At 39.1% G+C, this 17029-nt stretch overlaps 1 protein-coding gene across 1 annotated transcript in view; it reads left to right on the top strand.

Moving 5' to 3' along the window:
* The window catches only part of LOC306852614 (protein sidekick-2-like), a 307487-nt gene that overhangs the window by 267819 nt on the left and 22639 nt on the right, over positions 1-17029 (top strand). The window contains exons 19-34 of the mRNA XM_079389591.1: positions 555-750; positions 943-1041; positions 2752-2943; positions 3924-4045; positions 4135-4244; positions 5081-5231; positions 5326-5563; positions 6517-6632; positions 6853-7042; positions 7131-7229; positions 8123-8317; positions 14382-14583; positions 14779-14882; positions 15642-15712; positions 16284-16419; positions 16949-17005. Of these exons, the coding sequence (XP_079245717.1) occupies positions 555-750; positions 943-1041; positions 2752-2943; positions 3924-4045; positions 4135-4244; positions 5081-5231; positions 5326-5563; positions 6517-6632; positions 6853-7042; positions 7131-7229; positions 8123-8317; positions 14382-14583; positions 14779-14882; positions 15642-15712; positions 16284-16419; positions 16949-17005 (2278 nt within the window). The remainder of the gene's footprint in view (positions 1-554; positions 751-942; positions 1042-2751; positions 2944-3923; positions 4046-4134; positions 4245-5080; positions 5232-5325; positions 5564-6516; positions 6633-6852; positions 7043-7130; positions 7230-8122; positions 8318-14381; positions 14584-14778; positions 14883-15641; positions 15713-16283; positions 16420-16948; positions 17006-17029) is intronic.

Below are 17029 nucleotides of genomic sequence, written 5' to 3'. Positions count from 1 at the left end.
TTTGCACACCAGTTCTAGCTTATGCAGGTTATAGAAGATGTTGTATTTAGACTGTTTTCTTTCTTTCTTTCTTTCTTTCTTTCTTTCTTTCTTTCTTTCTTTCTTTCTTTCTTTCTTTCTTTCTTTCATATATATATATATATATATACTGTGTGTGTGTGTGTGTGTGTGTGTGTGTGTGTGTATGTATATATATATATATATATATATATATATATATATATAATTATAAATATTATTATTATTTTACTTGACCCAGACATCATAATAAGCTTAAAAATGCTTTTTTTCTTCTTTTTTTTTTTGCTTGACTAAAATATATTGCTCTTCTCCATTCTGGAGGATGCAGCTTTTTTCTTTTTTTTATTCTTTTTTTCTTTTTACTATCATTTTACTTCACTGTTGTGACCCAGACATCAGAATTAGCTTTAAAAAGTATAGCTTAAAAAATAGCTGGACTAAAACATTAATTATTAATTATAGTAAAGTATGAAAAAGTGCAAGTAAATAAATATCCAAAAGTGTATAATTTATTAATCTCTCACTCTTTTTAGCTGTTGGCATGGGAGCCAGGAAAGGAAGATGAGATGAAAATAGTGACGGTTCGGCCGAACTTCCAGGACAGTGTGCATGTGGGCCACATCACCGGCTTAAAGAAGTTTTCAGAGTACTTCACCTCTGTGCTCTGCTTCACCACACCAGGAGACGGTCCTCGCAGTCCTCCACGACGTCTGCGCACTCATGAAGACAGTGAGTTCCTGTTCCAGCACACACACATTCACACTTTACATGGTCATTGTTGATGTTCAGGGCTTTCTAATTCAAGAACCAGTGGAAGCAGGATGACCTCTGACCCTGGTTTTAATGGAAACCACACTCACATCTCCAGGTATACTGTACCTGTGAAGGTCTCACAGTCTGATCTCTGGCCTGTATTTTCAGCCCCTGGTGCTGTGGGTCACCTGAGCTTCACTGAGATTCTAGACACTTCTCTCAAAGTCAGCTGGAGAGAGCCCAATGAGATGAACGGCATTCTGACTGGTGAGTTATTAACAAATATATCTGTTACGGATATTTGTTCCATTTATGCCTTGTGAAAAATCATAGTGTTTTCATAGTGAAAAATCAAAGAATTCTTCTTCTTTAGTTTTTAGAAAACGTTTTCTAAAAAGTTTGTTTAAGAACTAATTTGTTTTTTACTATTAGAGACTTTAAACATCATATATTAATTAATGTATATCATTTCTTTACTAGTTTTATTTTTTTTTTATTTTTATTTTTTTTTATTACCAAGTATGGTGTCCCTTACTTGGAATTTGTGCTCTGCATTTAACCCATCCAATGTGCACACACACAGCAGTGAACACACACACAGCAGTGAACACACACCCGGAGCAGTGGGCAGCCATTTATGCTGCAGCGCCCGGGGAGCAGTTGGGGGTTCGGTGCCTTGCTCAAGGGCACCTCAGTCGTGGTATTGAGGGTGGAGAGAGCGCTGGACATTCACTCCCCCCACCTACAATCCCTGCCGGCCCGAGACTCGAACCCGCAACCTTTGGATTACGAGTCCCACTCTCTAACCATTAGGCCACGGGACTTCCCCTCTCTCTAACCATTAGGCCACAGGACTTCCCCTCATATATATATCATAAATGTATCATAAATACATCTACTTCAGAGAGTTCAGATGCAAAAGCCTCTAAGTGCCATCTGAAATTTTCTTCTAAAATGAGCATTTTTATCAGGCTCCTATTTTAGGTTCAGTAAATTTATTCTAATGGCAATGTATAGGTCCTTTGCAATTAAAGTGAAATAACTAAACATAAATGTCGGAGCCTGATAAAAATGCTCATTTTAGAAGAAAATGTCAGACGGCACTTAGAGGCTTTTGCATCTGAACTCTTCACACGTATATATACGTATATATTCATTAGTTAATTTTTTTTTTATCGATTGACAGCACTAATATATATATATTAGTGCTGTCAATCGATAAAAAAAAAAACACAAATTAATCGCACATTTTTCTGAAATTAATTGTGATTAATCCCACCTAACATTAAAGTTTTTAAATATACTTTTTATATTGCAATAATTTCACATTCAATCTACAAATTAAAGTTCAAACAACATAAAGACAGTATTGTTTTAATATTTGTTTAATGGCATTTTTATTTTTATAACTGAAGGCCAGCATCACTGATACCATGGTGAACTCTATGCCCAAGAGGGTTAAGGCAGTGCTGGAAAATAATGGTGGCCACACAAAATAATGACACTTTGGACCCAATTTGGACATTTTCACTTAGGGGTGTACTCACTTTTGTGGCCAGCGGTTTAGACATTAATGGCTGTGTGTTGAGTTATTTTGAGGGGACAGCAAATTCACACTGTTATACAAGCTGTACACTCACTACTTTACATTGTAGCAAAGTATCATTTCTTCAGTGTTGTCACATGAAAAGATATAATAAAATATTTACAAAAATGTGAGGGGTGTACTCACTTCTTTGAGATACTGTGTATATATATATATATAAAGAGCAAATTTTGCAATATACAGCATGTGTTTGTGTTTGTATTGTAATTATTCCCAAAATATTTTCAATAGTTAACTCCTCAATTTCTAGACTAGAACCCTAGTTTAACTCTTTGAAATTAATATACAATATTCTGTTTTTTGTATGTTTTTATACAATTTATATTATAATATAATATGATAATAACAAATATTTCATATTTGTTTCCTAGGGTATCGTATATCATGGGAGGAGTATAACCGTACAAACACACGGGTTACACACTACCTGCCTAATGTTACTCTGGAGTACAGAGTCACTGGACTGACCGCTCTCACCACATACACCATTGAGGTGGCTGGAATGACCTCCAAGGGTCAGGGTCAGCTGTCATCTTCAACCATTTCTTCAGGAGTACCGCCAGGTAAAGCACACACATGCACAAACCTGTCAAGAGAGTAACGACAAACTGCACATTAAAATCAGACCAGAAAGGCATGGTCTAATAAGGAAGAGAAAACAACATATTCTTTCCATGAGTTCCCCCTGAAGCAGCTTTAGACCACCACTGGTTTTAGAGCTCCCAATAAAGGACTACAGAGGGTTATAAAGTTAAACATCCGAGCCCTCATTATTGCATCGATGCAGCACCAACACATGCAGCCCAGAGCCGCAGAATAACTGACAGGAGGAGGCCCTGGCTGCGCAGAGTTCACGATTACGACTCCCACGACAGAGATCGTTTCTCCTTTATGGCTTCATTAGACGGTCTATGGCTTCCAGACTCAAACCGTGTACGAGTCACACACATTCAAAAGTAGATGTAGACGTTTAAAGATGTATGAATCCTGAACAGTCATAGTGTCGCACCATGTTAACCTTATTACCCAAAGTTATGCAGAGCATGCTGCTTTCATGACATTCCCACAGTGTTTTATTGGAGGCATATTTCATCTTCTGATAATAAGCTGGGTGAGTGTGGAATGATTTGTACCAAAGTTCTCAGTCATTTCTGCCTTTCACACATACACTGAATTGTGAGAAAACTGTTTTTAAAGTATATTTAGAGCTGCTTGCTATGGTTGCAGTGTAACAACCATTGATATGTATAGGCAGATGACACATTCGACCGCCATCTTGGAACAGTCAATTTTCCAAAATGCCACAACATTGTGCAGCCACTGGTTGTAAAAACCAAAATGTAAATTCCTGAAGTAATGAGAAACTTTCACAGGTAAGAATGTTCATTCATTATTTATGTATTTCTCTGCATACAAAGCATCATCGTACCAAAAGGGGGAGCCATAACACAGCCAAACATTTTCACATTATATTCAGGACTAAATAAAAGTAAAAAATGTATGTTTTGTAAACTAAAACACACTTTTCTCTCTCCCAATACAGAGCTTCCTGGGCCTCCCTCAAATTTGGCCATCTCAAACATTGGCCCTCGATCAGTAACCTTGCAGTTCAAGCCAGGATACGACGGCAAGACCTCAATTTCTCGTTGGCAGGTGGAGGCCCAGGTGAGTCACTCTTTATTCACGAGGATGAAGTTTTAGCGTTCTTGATTTGATCTTTGAATGAACCTTTCTTATGCATGAATCTCTCTCAGGTGGGTGTGATTGGAGAGAATGAGGATTGGGTGATGGTCCATCAGCTGGCCAACGAGCCTGATGCTCGCTCTCTGGAGGTCTCCGGCCTCAACCCCTACACATTTTATAGGTGATACATACATTTATTACTTACATGAATATATATATATATCAAATAAGGCCTCAAGGAGGTGTGAAAGAAGAGGTAGTTCCTTTCTGACAGGTCTCTTTGAAATCAAATCATAGGTGGTCAGAGAAGACACATTTGAGCACTCGTTATTCATAGTTATAAACAGTATTCAGTTTTGGTTGACCACTTGTGTTATTTTTTTTATTATCTTTATACTGTTATAGTATATATTGATATTTTTACATTAGACTTATTATATTTTCTGGCTTTATTTTAAATTTAGTATAATGAATCATTTAGTTTTAGTAATTTTGTTATGTGTTATTTTATAAATAATATATAATTATATGTGTGTGTCTGTGTGTGTGTGTGTGTGTATATTTATATATATATAATTTAAAATTGACTAAGTTTTATTAATTTTGTCATGTGCTTTTATCATTTTTATTGTACTTTTCAATATTTCTGTTGCTTTAATTTCTTTTTATTTCAGTTTTAGTGATTTTAGAACTTATTTATTTCACTAATGAATAAATGCATATTTCAGTATTAAATGAGTAGTTGGTATTTTATTGACTTTGTTAGTACCTACTTATTTCAGCTAGTTGGCAAGGCAACATTTCTAATTTTCATTTAATTGTTTTCAAGTTTTCGTCTACTATTTATTTTCAATTTGTTTATATTTCATTTTTTATTTCAGCTTTATGTCCGTTATTGAAAATTATTTTTAACAGTTTTACATTTAGTTTTAGTTAACAATAACAACACTGCTTATCATTAGACCACCCTAGAATTTGAAGCAGGCCATTGAAATAAGTGTATAATGGGATTTGCAGGTTCCGTATGCGTCAGGTTAACATAGTGGGCACCAGTCCCCCAAGCCAGCCTTCCAGAAAGATCCAGACCCTGCAGGCTCCTCCTGATATGGCCCCTGCAAATGTCACCCTGCGGACAGCCAGTGAAACCAGCCTCTGGCTCAGATGGGTGGTATGTTCTTCAATCAGAACTGTACACACATACAGTGTGTGACATTGAGACTGTAACACAAACTCAATCTTTCTCTTTTTTGCCTGTTGATCAGCCTCTTCCTGAATGGGAGTACAACGGGAACCCAGATTCGGTGGGTTACCGTGTGCAGTACAGCAGGACCGGAGCTCAGTCCAAAGCCTTGCTGCACGTCATTGCAGATCGCCTGGAGAGAGAGTTCACCATCGAAGACCTGGAGGAGTGGACGGAGTATGAGGTCAGAGTTCAGGCCATCAACGGCATTGGAGCAGGACCCTGGAGTCAACCTGTACGGGGAAGAACCAGAGAGTCCGGTAAAGACAAAACAATAATTTGTTTTATTCTTATTTCTTATTTATTAAATTATTTATTTATTTATTTAATATTTAACATTTACAGATTTTTTGCATGTTAATAGCAGGATTTGTTTACTATCTTTCTGCATTATAAAAAAAAATATTAAAAATTACAAAAGTATATAACAAATTACTAAAGCTAAAATTAAAATGTATATAATAAAAAATATAATTATATAAAATATATAATTCAAAATATTAATAATATATTAATGTATCTGTTATTTTATAGCTTCAAACATCCGATTTTTCAGCAACTGTCCATTTTATAATATGTAATGGAAAAACATTGCATTGATCACATATGTTGCTTTTAATGCATGTCTTAAATCATTTATCGTATGTAGTACGTGGGCCCAAGATTTCCTGTTTAAACAGGCTTAAATGGGCACAGATCTTCACACACATGCAAGCCTTTTCGTTGGTCCTGTGTCATGAAAGAGAAGCAAACACTTCCTCTGGATCACCTGTTTTTCTCCTTCTGCTCAGCTTGTTCTCCATGGTTACCAGAATTCAGTGAAATGGGTTTGGGATTAATAAGTAGGTGTTGAGGAAATTGGTAACACATGGGGCTGTACACATGACTCCCCTGTTTTTCTTTAGCCAATCAGATTCCCACAAGCATGCACTCTGTGTCCGGGGATTTGTGCCGGAGAGTAATTCTCTGTGTTACTCCCCCAATAATGGTCAAAATCTGGTGTCTTTCAGGCTTCACTGCCTTTGTGATATGTGTCCGGCTATCAGCACACAGTTAATCCTCCCCCGGCACACACACACACACATATAGATATAAAGCACATATTTCAACCCCATTAAGGACTTGGTATGTATAGATGTATACAGAGGTGCATATGCCCTAACCAACACATTTATCTGTATGAACCCTTCTGTCTTCCTTTGTTTTAATGCAGTCCCCTCTTGTGGCCCCACGAATGTTTCTGCATTTGCCACTACCTCCAGCAGCATTCTGGTCCGCTGGTTTGAAGTTCCCGAACCCGACCGGAATGGACTCATCTTGGGCTATAAGGTCTGTGAGCACTTTTCGTTAACAAACATCATTTGTTAAAACTAAGCTGCAAAAATGACAAGTTAAATGAATACATTTGAATACTTGACTGCAAAACACATGAGCGAAGCTTTTTTTTCTGTGCATTTGAAAGTGAATGGTTGAAGTCTCACACATTCAAAGAAAATAGTTTATTTCTGTAACGCAAAATAAGGTTGATGTGTCTCTTTTTTATTTTCAGGTGGTGTATAAGGAGAAGGATTCAGACTCTCCTCTTCAGTTCTGGACGGTGGAAGGAAACGCCAGCCACAGTGTTCAGCTGACCGGACTGGGAAAGTACGTTTTGTATGAGATCCAGGTGCTCGCCTTCACCCGCATTGGAGACGGCCGACCCAGCACTCCTTCAATCCTGGAGCGAACCCTTGATGATGGTGGGCACTACAATACACAAAAAAACAAATAGTTGCCTTGTTAAATAATCAGACGTGTCTTTACAAATTGTGATATTCTTGTTTTCAGTGCCTGGGTCACCTGTCGTCATTCTTTTTCCTGAAGTCCGGACCACCTCGGTCAGACTCATCTGGCAGCCACCTTCCCAGCCCAACGGCATCATACTAGGTACAAGAGTTTGTTTGCTTGTTTGTGCATTTGAGTGTGCATGCATTTCTTTCTTCTGGTGTTTATACTTAAATGCTTGTCTTCTGAATGATCTCTTTTTGCCATCAAGAGATGAAACATCCCTGAATACTTTCAACAGGGACTGTTAACGGATCATATACGTGCAAATATACATAAAAATGTAGAAACAAACACTGAGTATCACATTAAAATAATTTATCCTAGTTTTAAACCATATTTACACTACCTTTCAAAGTTTGGGGTCGGTATGATTTTTTATTTTCTGTTACTGTATGTTTACCAATGCTGCATTTATTTGACAAAAAGTACACTGAAAGCAGTAAATTGTGAAATATTATTACAATTTAAAATAACAAAATTTTCTATTTTAATACATTTTGAAATGTATTTTTTTGCTGTGATGGCAAAGCTAAATTTTCTGGAGTCATTACTCCAGTCTTTACTGTTTTGATGTGCTGCTTAATATTGATATTGTTGTGAAAACTATAATATGTTTTTTTTCATGATTATTTGATCAACTGAAAGTCCAAAAGAACAGCATTTATTTGAAATAGAAATATTTTGTTACATTATAAATGTTATTACGGTCACTTTTGATCAATTTAATGCATCATTGCTGAATAAAAGTATTAATTTCCTTAAAAAAATCATACTGACTCCAAGCTAAAAAAACGAAAAAAAAAACTAGTGTGATTGCTTCCACTCTTAAGCGGCCCCATTGTAAACGAAATCACATTTGCTTTGGTTCATTAGCTTGCGTTTCCTCTCATCAAGTAACAAAGCCAAATGTGTAACATTTCCTCAAATGCACGCAAGGAAAGGCACAGTTTTTCCTGTCCCAATCTCTGTGATGTCATCGGTTCTTTCTCCAGCCTATCAGATCACGTACCGTCTGAACTCCACCAATAGCAACACAGCCACGTTTGACGTCTTGAACTCCAGCGCACGGCAGTATACCGTCACCGGACTGAGGCCAGAATCCGTGTACGTGTTTCGTATCAGAGCGCAGACACGCAAGGGATGGGGAGAGGCAGCGGAGGCTTTGGTGGTCACCACCGAAAAGAGAGGTAATGCATATTATTGTCAAACATCAGCAAGACAATCTCAAACTGAGCAGTGTGCCTGATATTAAGCAAGAAATTATTTATAAATGGTTAAAATTAAACGGTAAACATCCCTATCCATATGATCTTATTGTCACAGGTTCATGTAATCAGATCTAAAGTGCATGTTTGTGTGTTCATGTCGCTGAACGGAGGCATCTATGGTACGCTGAGGTCCAAAACAAATCAATCCCTTCTAGCCAGATCCGCTTTGGTGTGGTTTGAGATGCCTTGCAGAAGTTTTGCTGCACTGTCTTCCACTCAAGCAAAGGCACATTCTTCTTACAAAGCATTATAATCAGACTTCAGATTATTTATGCAGTTCACTGATCCAACGTAGAGATCAGAGGTATTGAATTGTAATGTGTTCTTATATAATGTAATATGAGAGACATAAATTCTCCATAATCTAATGTATTTTTTGAAAATCTTAACCGTGTTCTGCAGGATTATAAGTGTGCAGTGAAGCAGTGATAATATTGTATGACTGCACACATAAAATAGGGTTGGGATGATAATTTAAAAGCTAGCTTTCCAGGCTACAAGGTACTCGTATTTTAAAGTAGTTACACAATTAAGTTACTCTTTGAAAAAGTAGTTTGCTACATTAAAACCAAAAAGCTAACCAAAAGTAGTTCAGCTAAATTATATTCAATATATTAAACTAAATAGAAGCTAATTAAATTGCCATTTGTTATTACTAGTATCAGGGTAAAGGGACAAACATATTCTGAAGATAATTATATGGACAAAAATTTGAATATAGCTTTGAGATTATTCATTTTTCATTCATTTTCATGTATCAGATTCAATACGGTTTAAAAAACAAGATAAGTCGTAATATATAGAGTTAAAAACGTTTAAAGGGGTAGTATGACATTGCTAAAAAGAACATTATTTTGTGTATTTGGTGTAATGCAATGTGCTTATGCTGTTTAAGGTTCAAAAACACATTATTTTCCACATACTGTACATTATTGTTGCTCCTCTATGCCCCCCCTTTCTGAAACGCATCGATTTTTACAAAGTTCATCGTTCTGAGAAGCGAGGCGTGCTCTGATTGGCCAGCTATCCAGTCCATTGTGATTGGCCGAATACCTCAAAAGTGAGACGGAAATGTTATGCCCCTTACAGTATTGCGCTGCAGAGTCCCGGTGAGATGAACAAGAACAATAAAACCCATTATAAACGAGGCATTTGTTGCATCCAGTGGGGACATAATTACTGATATTAATGACTTATACTGTCTTTTTACGCGCCGCATTACATCGCGCCACATAAACATTACCATGTCTGCATTTGTGATCGGAGAAACGACAAACAACAAGCACTACTCTACACTGCTCAAAACTCGTGTTTGAATAGGCAGTAACAGAAACGTACTTACAGGCTGTGAGTCAGAAGAGTCAAACTGTCCTTGCAAAGTTGTCCCACTTTATAGAAACAGCCTTTGTGCAAGCCAGCATTGTAGGCTACTCTTCCAGGTTCAGGAAATAGTCACTCTAATACTTGGGTTGAACTGTTCTGGAACAGTGTTGTAAATATAACTTAATCACTGATTTCTAGTTGTGTCCTCTTTTCACTTTCACAGCGAAACGTCTCAGGTTACGTATGTAACCCTGGTTCCCTGAAGGGAACGAGACGCTGCGCCGAAAACGGTAGGGGAACGCCTTCAGCGTGACCGCGCTCTGAATCAGATGTGTAATCTGTCCAATGGAAGGGTGAGACGTCACGGGCGGGTGATGTAATCAACCAGGAAGCATAAAAGCACGTCCGGTGGAGCCGGCGTTTGCTTCTAGGAATGAAGAAACCGCTCGCAGGGATGCCGGAAGTATGGACTCGAGACGCAGCGTCTCGTTCCCTTCAGGGAACCAGGGTTACATACGTAACCTGAGACGTTCCCTTCCAGGAACTCGAGCTGCGTCGAAAACGCTAGGGGACCGAGATGCCCATGCCACCAGACTTCCAAGAACCTGCCTTGTGTGTATCCCTCAGGAGCACAGAGAGGGCGAGAGAAAAAGGGCCACGGGTGGCTAAAGTGGTCAGGCCTGTGTCCCAAAGGCCAACTTCTGAGAAGTGAGTCTTGATCCCCAAGAAAGGGGAGAGCAGAGGACTCGAGGCTATGGAATAGCATCCTGATCCACCACATAGCATAAGCTCTCTGTCCGGAGGCCTCAGTCTTTGGAGGAAACATGCCGACCTCAGCCTACCCACTGAGAGGCCACCGAGAAGGGCACGGTAAGCCGATAAAGCCGCCACGTCAACCTTCAGGGTGGAGTGGGTTACCCCTGCGGAGAAACGGGCCTGCAGGAACTCCAGCACTGTACCAATCGGGCAGTTAACTGGGTCGAGGTGGTGGTCTCCGCACCATGAAGGGAAAAATTTCCACTTCAGGGCATACAGTTTCCTCGTAGAGGGAGCTCTGGATTGGAGGATGGTCTCAGCAACCTCGGTTCGCGTACAGATGAAGCCTCGCCCAAGTCTGTACCATAACATCCAGTCCCAGAGGAGCTGAAGGAACTAGAGAGAACCAGAGGGGACATTGCGCTGTCTCCTGAGTCGCAAAGAGGTCCACCTGTGCCTGGCCAAACACTCTCCATATCTGCTTCACCACCTCGGGGTGAACCCCAGCACTTTCATGTGCGCGAGAACGACATCTCGATGTCGAATCGCCACTTGCTCTGATTGAGCTAGGATCAACCAATCGTCGATATAGTTGAGTATGCGGATACCCTGGAGTCGCAAGGGAGCCAGAGCAGCATCCACACACTTTGTAAAAGTGCGGGGTGAGAGTGCAAGGCCGAAAGGAAGGACCCGATATTGGTATGCTTTGCCCCCAAAAGCAAACCTCAGGAACTTCCTGTAAGAGGGAAGGATGGAGACGTGGAAGTATGCGTCTTTTAGATCTATCGTGACAAACCAGTCCTCAGACTTGATCTGAGACACGACCTGTTTGAGAGTGAGCATCCTGAACTTCAGTCGCATGACTGAGCGGTTCAACTGACGCAGCTCTAAAATGGGACGCAACCCTCCATCCGCAAGCGGGGCGTCTCCTTCATGTCAAATAGGGTCAACCACAGAGGCCAGCGATTCTATGGAGCTCAGAAATAGCAGATTTGAGCTTCTATCCCTCATCTAGCTCTTTAAGCAGGTACGTCGGCTTGGTACGCCTGTAACACCGCCATGGTGTGCAGACACGCACCAGCCTGACCTGCAGCCACGTACCCCTTGCCCACCATCGCTGAAGTTGTGCGCAGCGTCTTGGTGGGCAAGGTCAGAGCCTTCAGAGATGACGCCGCGCCAGGGGACAGATAGCTCGCGAGCGTCTGTTCCACCTGGGGCATCGCTCTGATATGAATGAGAATTACATAATGTAACAGCAAGCTCTCAGTCAAAGGGGGAAGAACCGCACCGCAGGTTTCCAGCCCGAGCGGGAGCACTAGATCTGAGGAATGCAGGAGAAGACAGGGCGAACCCGTCTCCAACCCGTCCGCCAGCTCCATTTTGCGATCCCCACGATCTCACTCACTCGCCGCCATGCCACTGCAGCGGCGGGACCGCGAGATCGTGAGATCGTACGGCGGGAAGAAACACAATCAGCCCCATGTTTGCAGGGAGGAACATACAGCCTGTAATGCGATCTGCTCTCGTCCAAGTGCTTGCCCACATTGTGGAGCTTATTTCAAGTGGTTGTAAGGGACAAACAACACTATATAAGACTCACAACACAGATTGACAGACACATACACAGAGTAGCAGTTGCTGAATAACAAAAAGCAAATGCCGGCTCCACCGCACGTGCTTTTATGCTTCCTGGTCGATTACGATTGACGTCACGCCCTTGACGTCTCGCCCTTCCATTGGAAAGATTACACATGTGATTCAGAGCGTGGTCACGCTGAAGACGTTCCCCTAGCGTTTTCGACGCAGCTCGAGTTCCTGGAAGGGAACACAGTGTCTTCAGGACATGGCGCCGGCGGCAGCAACAATACTACAGCCAGAATAATAGTTCCACCTTCTTTCATTGCATATACTTTTGGGTGGTGTTATGCAAATCTTCCCACACCGTGACGTAGACTAGTGGGGGCGTTTAAATGAGCCGTTTTAGGGGTGCGTGGCCAGGGGCGTAGCCATCATTTCAGAAGTGAGGGGGACAGAAATGTTGTATATATATATATATATATATATATATATATATATATATATATATAACATTACAACATAACTTTCTGTAATATATATAACCTACCAGTCAAAAAGTTTTGAACAGTAAGATTTTTAATGTTTTTTTTTTTTTTAAATAAGTCTCTTCTGCTCACCAAGCCTGCATTTATTTAATCCAAAATACAGTTTTACTATGTAAAACAACTGCTTTCTATTTGAATATATTGGAAAATGTAATTGATTGCTGTGATCAAACTGCATTTTCAGCATCATTACTCCAGGCTTCAGTGTCACATGATCCTTCAGAAATCATTCTAATATGCTGATATGCTGCTCAAGAAACCTTTTTTAATTATTATTATTATTTAAAACAGTTGAGTAATTTTTTTCAGGATTCTTTGATGAATAGAAATATCCAAAAACCAGCATTTATCTGAAATAAAACACTTTTGTAACATTATACACTATACCATTCAAAAGCTTAGAGTCAGTATTATTATTATTTTATTTTATTTATTTTGGAAAAGAAATGATAGAAATAATAGTTTTATTTAGCAAGGATGGTTTAAATTGATCAAAAGTGATGATAAAGACATTTATAATGTTACAAAAGATTTCTATTTCAGATAAATGCTGTTCTTCTGAACTTTCTATTCATCAAAGAAACCTGGAATTATACACAGCTGTCTTCAACATCATCATAATATTTTTTTTTTTTTTTTTTTTTGCAGCAAATTAGAATATTAGAATGATTTCTGAAGGATTGTGTCACTGGAGTAATGATGCTAAAAATTCAGCTTTGAAACTACGATAAATTATATTTTAAAATATATTCAAATAGAAAACAGTTATTTTAAATAGTGAAAATATTTCAAAATTGTACCGTTTTGCTTTAGGCCTACTTTGGATCAAATAAATCCAGGCTTTCTGAGCAGAAGAGACTTCTTTAAAAAGCATTAACAATCTTAATGTTCAACTTTTGACTGGTAGTGTATAGGCAACTTTAATTTTTATCTTTTTCTAGCTTTTAATTGGCTTAGAAATCAGATGCACTGCTGGACAATAACCGATAATAATGATTTGTTTATATACTACAAAAACTTTTTTATCATATACTACAAAAACTTTTTTATCCCATGAGGCAGAATAGTTTCTATACTGTAATGAATGCTATGTCAATAAGCACTGCATTGTTCATATGCTTTATTTATTACCTGGAGATGACTTGAAAAAACAAATTAAACATTGTTGCAATCGCAATTCCAAACTCGTCGTTTTTTTCTGTGAAAATAGCTTGTTTTCATCCATTTCATATATTAGGAATTTCATGGTGCAACTTTCTGCAGGAGAGCGCCCTCCGGCTTAATGTTCATCTCACCTTATTCTGCATCTGAATAAAACATCAGTTCATACAACAGACTATCCTGTCTCTTTGAATTTAAATCTATATTTATTCACACCGGCTCTTGAAAACATTTATGCCAACACACTTGCCAGAAAAAGTGCGGGGGACGAATTTACGTGATATTAAAAGTGGGGGGGACACATCCCCCGCGTAATCTATGCCCCTGGGCGTGGCAGAGTCTTAACTTTTATAAAGAATATCTCTTTGGTTTTGAGACTTTAGTCTTTGCAACTTCAGGGATCTTATCTATGCACAAACAGCTTGTAACACTCCAAAGAGAAAGGAAAACGTGAAATTCTATCATATGACCCCTTTAAATATTTACTAATGAATCGTTTATATGAACTGTTCAAATAAATGATTGATGTTAAACAAACAGATTCACAAAAATGATAGGAATGTGTTTGATTATTGGCTTTAAGTTTTTAAGTGTGCTTATGCTTGACCTTTGACCCCCAGCTCGGCCTCAACCCACCAGCCGTCCCACAGTCCCGCAGGAAAACGTACAGGCACGCAGCGTGCTGCTGTCATGGGAACCCGGCAGCGACGGTTTATCTCCGGTCCGGTATTACACGGTTCAGGTCAGAGAGCTGCCTCAGAAGAACTGGACTGTTCATTCTGCGTCCGTTAGCCATGAGTCCAGCTCCTACATTGTTGACAGGTACAAAAGACATCTGCTGGGAAGTTTTCTGTGATTTGATTCAAAAGTCCTTCATGCATAAAGTCAGAGTTCTTCACAGCACAGATTTTTCATCAACAAGTGACGTTAGTCATTATAACATTATACTGGCTTTACTCAAAGCATATTCTGAGCAGCTGCCTGTGTTTTGACTCGTATGTGTGATTTTTATTTCAGACTGAAGCCTTTCACCTCCTATCAGTTCAGAGTGAAGGCCACTAATGATATTGGAGACAGTGACTACAGTGAAGAGAGTGAAGCCATTACAACACTACAGGACGGTTAGAACATTTAACCCATCCCTCTTCATTCCGTTTCTCTTATACTCTTTATCAAAGTTTTATTTAGCCGATATCACGTGCCCATTCCCACAAATTTGCACACTTTGTTTCAAAACCTTGTGAGCTGCTTGTCTAGACGTTCTAAGGCATCGTAAGCATTTCAAATGTTTTTGATCAAATGACTGCAGCTTTGATGAGCATAAGAGACTTCTTTAAAAAAAATTACAGTTTCTATACAGACAGTGTTGCAGCTCACTGGGTTTTGGAACAGAGCCATTAAACACATATTATTCTTTACATGGTCCTGCCTTCTACTTTTCTCTGAATATATACAGCCTCATCATTCTGTATGTCATGTACGTTTTATGAATAGACCATTATGCAGCACACAGATGCTATTCTGTCTGTATTACGAGAACTTGGATTTACAGTCATGATAGCAGCCAAGCTCTTATTGTGAAACCAGGTGATGCTATTGAGTTGACATCATCGCTGGAGGCAGTAGAATAAGTGAGGTAATACAGTATCTCTGGTTGCTGTGAAGCAACTTTAGTGTAGTGAGACAGGCCGTGCATAATGCCTGTTTAAAACCCAACACAACAAATCAGTCTGGTAGACAGGCTTGGCTTATTTAGCAATGCAGTATTTATGTAGCGTAATACATTGTAGCTGATGCAGCAAAACGTTCACAGGGATGCCAGGTACACAATTATCTTTCTGTCTCTCTCCATTCAAGTGTATCTCTCTCTCTCTCTCCAGCTCCAGACGAATCTCCCACAATCCTGACTGTCACGCCACACACCACAACTTCTGTGCTGATTTGCTGGCAGGTAAGTGGGCGGGACTTTTCACTTACAGCCGCACCAGCCGTGCTTTTCCATCAGCGGTTTGTAATAACAGAGCAGGAGGGCATAGTATGTATCTTAAACACATATTATCAAACTCACCCCTGAATTACATTTTCAAAGAGGGCTGGTTTTAAAAGCCCCAGGCCTCTGGTTCACATTTTTATCCATTCAGGTGAAAAAAAGGTGAGTGAACTGGTTCCTCCCACAGAACTATTCACGCTTTACTGGGGGGATTTTTCTGATTTGCTTATTAAACTTGAGCTTAGAATTAGTAAAAGTCTGGTTTAACCAGAGAAAATATGTCTTCCCTCCGGCTATTAGCAACGTACATGTTTATACAATCTGTAATTACATGTACTCAATGTGACCCAACCCTAGACACAAATCAAATGGCAAAAGCTTAAAGGGGGCGGGACTCTGTTTTTTCTAACCAATAGCAGAAGGAGCAATTCTGTTTGCTGACACTAGTGGCACAGATATTCCAGACTTCACCTTTAATGACACTGTTGATTATGTGTGGTGACATTCGCTCAGCATGTCCTGTCGTCCTTAGCCCCCTCCTGAGGAGAAGATTAATGGGATCCTATTGGGCTTCCGAATCCGATATCGGGAGTTGCTTTACGATCGGCTCCGAAGTATCAGCGCTCATGCCATCAGCAGCCCTTCAACCAGCTGGGCAGAACTCACATGTAAGCAGAAGTATCACTAGCAGTGCGTCTCTCAATGTGTACCGTAAATGAGACATGATCCAAAAGTAAAGTATACATCTCTCAATGTTTTATTTTGTTTTTGCACCTAACGTTTTTGTGATTATTTTATTTAATATTCAATGTTTTAACTGATTCATAGTCCAAATTATAAATATATTTAAAACTGTAATAAAAAGTAAATATTATTTTATTAATCTATTTTTATATTAAGTAATATTTTCATTAATTCACAGCCCAAAAAAATATTTTTTAAACATTAATTAAAAGTAAAAAATAAATGTACAATTAATCAGTTAATTAATATTAATATTAATCAAAGTTTAAAAAAATATATATTAATACATACATAAAATATCTTCATTAACAGTATTATTTTTGTAAACCAAGCATAATTGTATATGCAATATTAACTATTTTAAAATATTTAAGCTAGTTTCTGACTCTTCTTATTTTTCTCATCATACCTTCTTTGCTAATGTTCTCCTCTTCCTCCACTCCTCTTCTGCAGCTCCATACGGCATACGGAACCTCAGCGATCCCTTCCTCACTCAGTATGAGCTGGACAGTAAGGCACTTCCTGTTTCTTCTC

This window comes from Barbus barbus (genome assembly GCF_936440315.1).
Source record: "Barbus barbus genome assembly, chromosome: 32".
NCBI lineage: Eukaryota > Metazoa > Chordata > Actinopteri > Cypriniformes > Cyprinidae > Barbus > Barbus barbus.
Note: the sequence above shows the minus strand (reverse complement) of the source record. Positions and strands in the feature narration are given on the sequence as shown.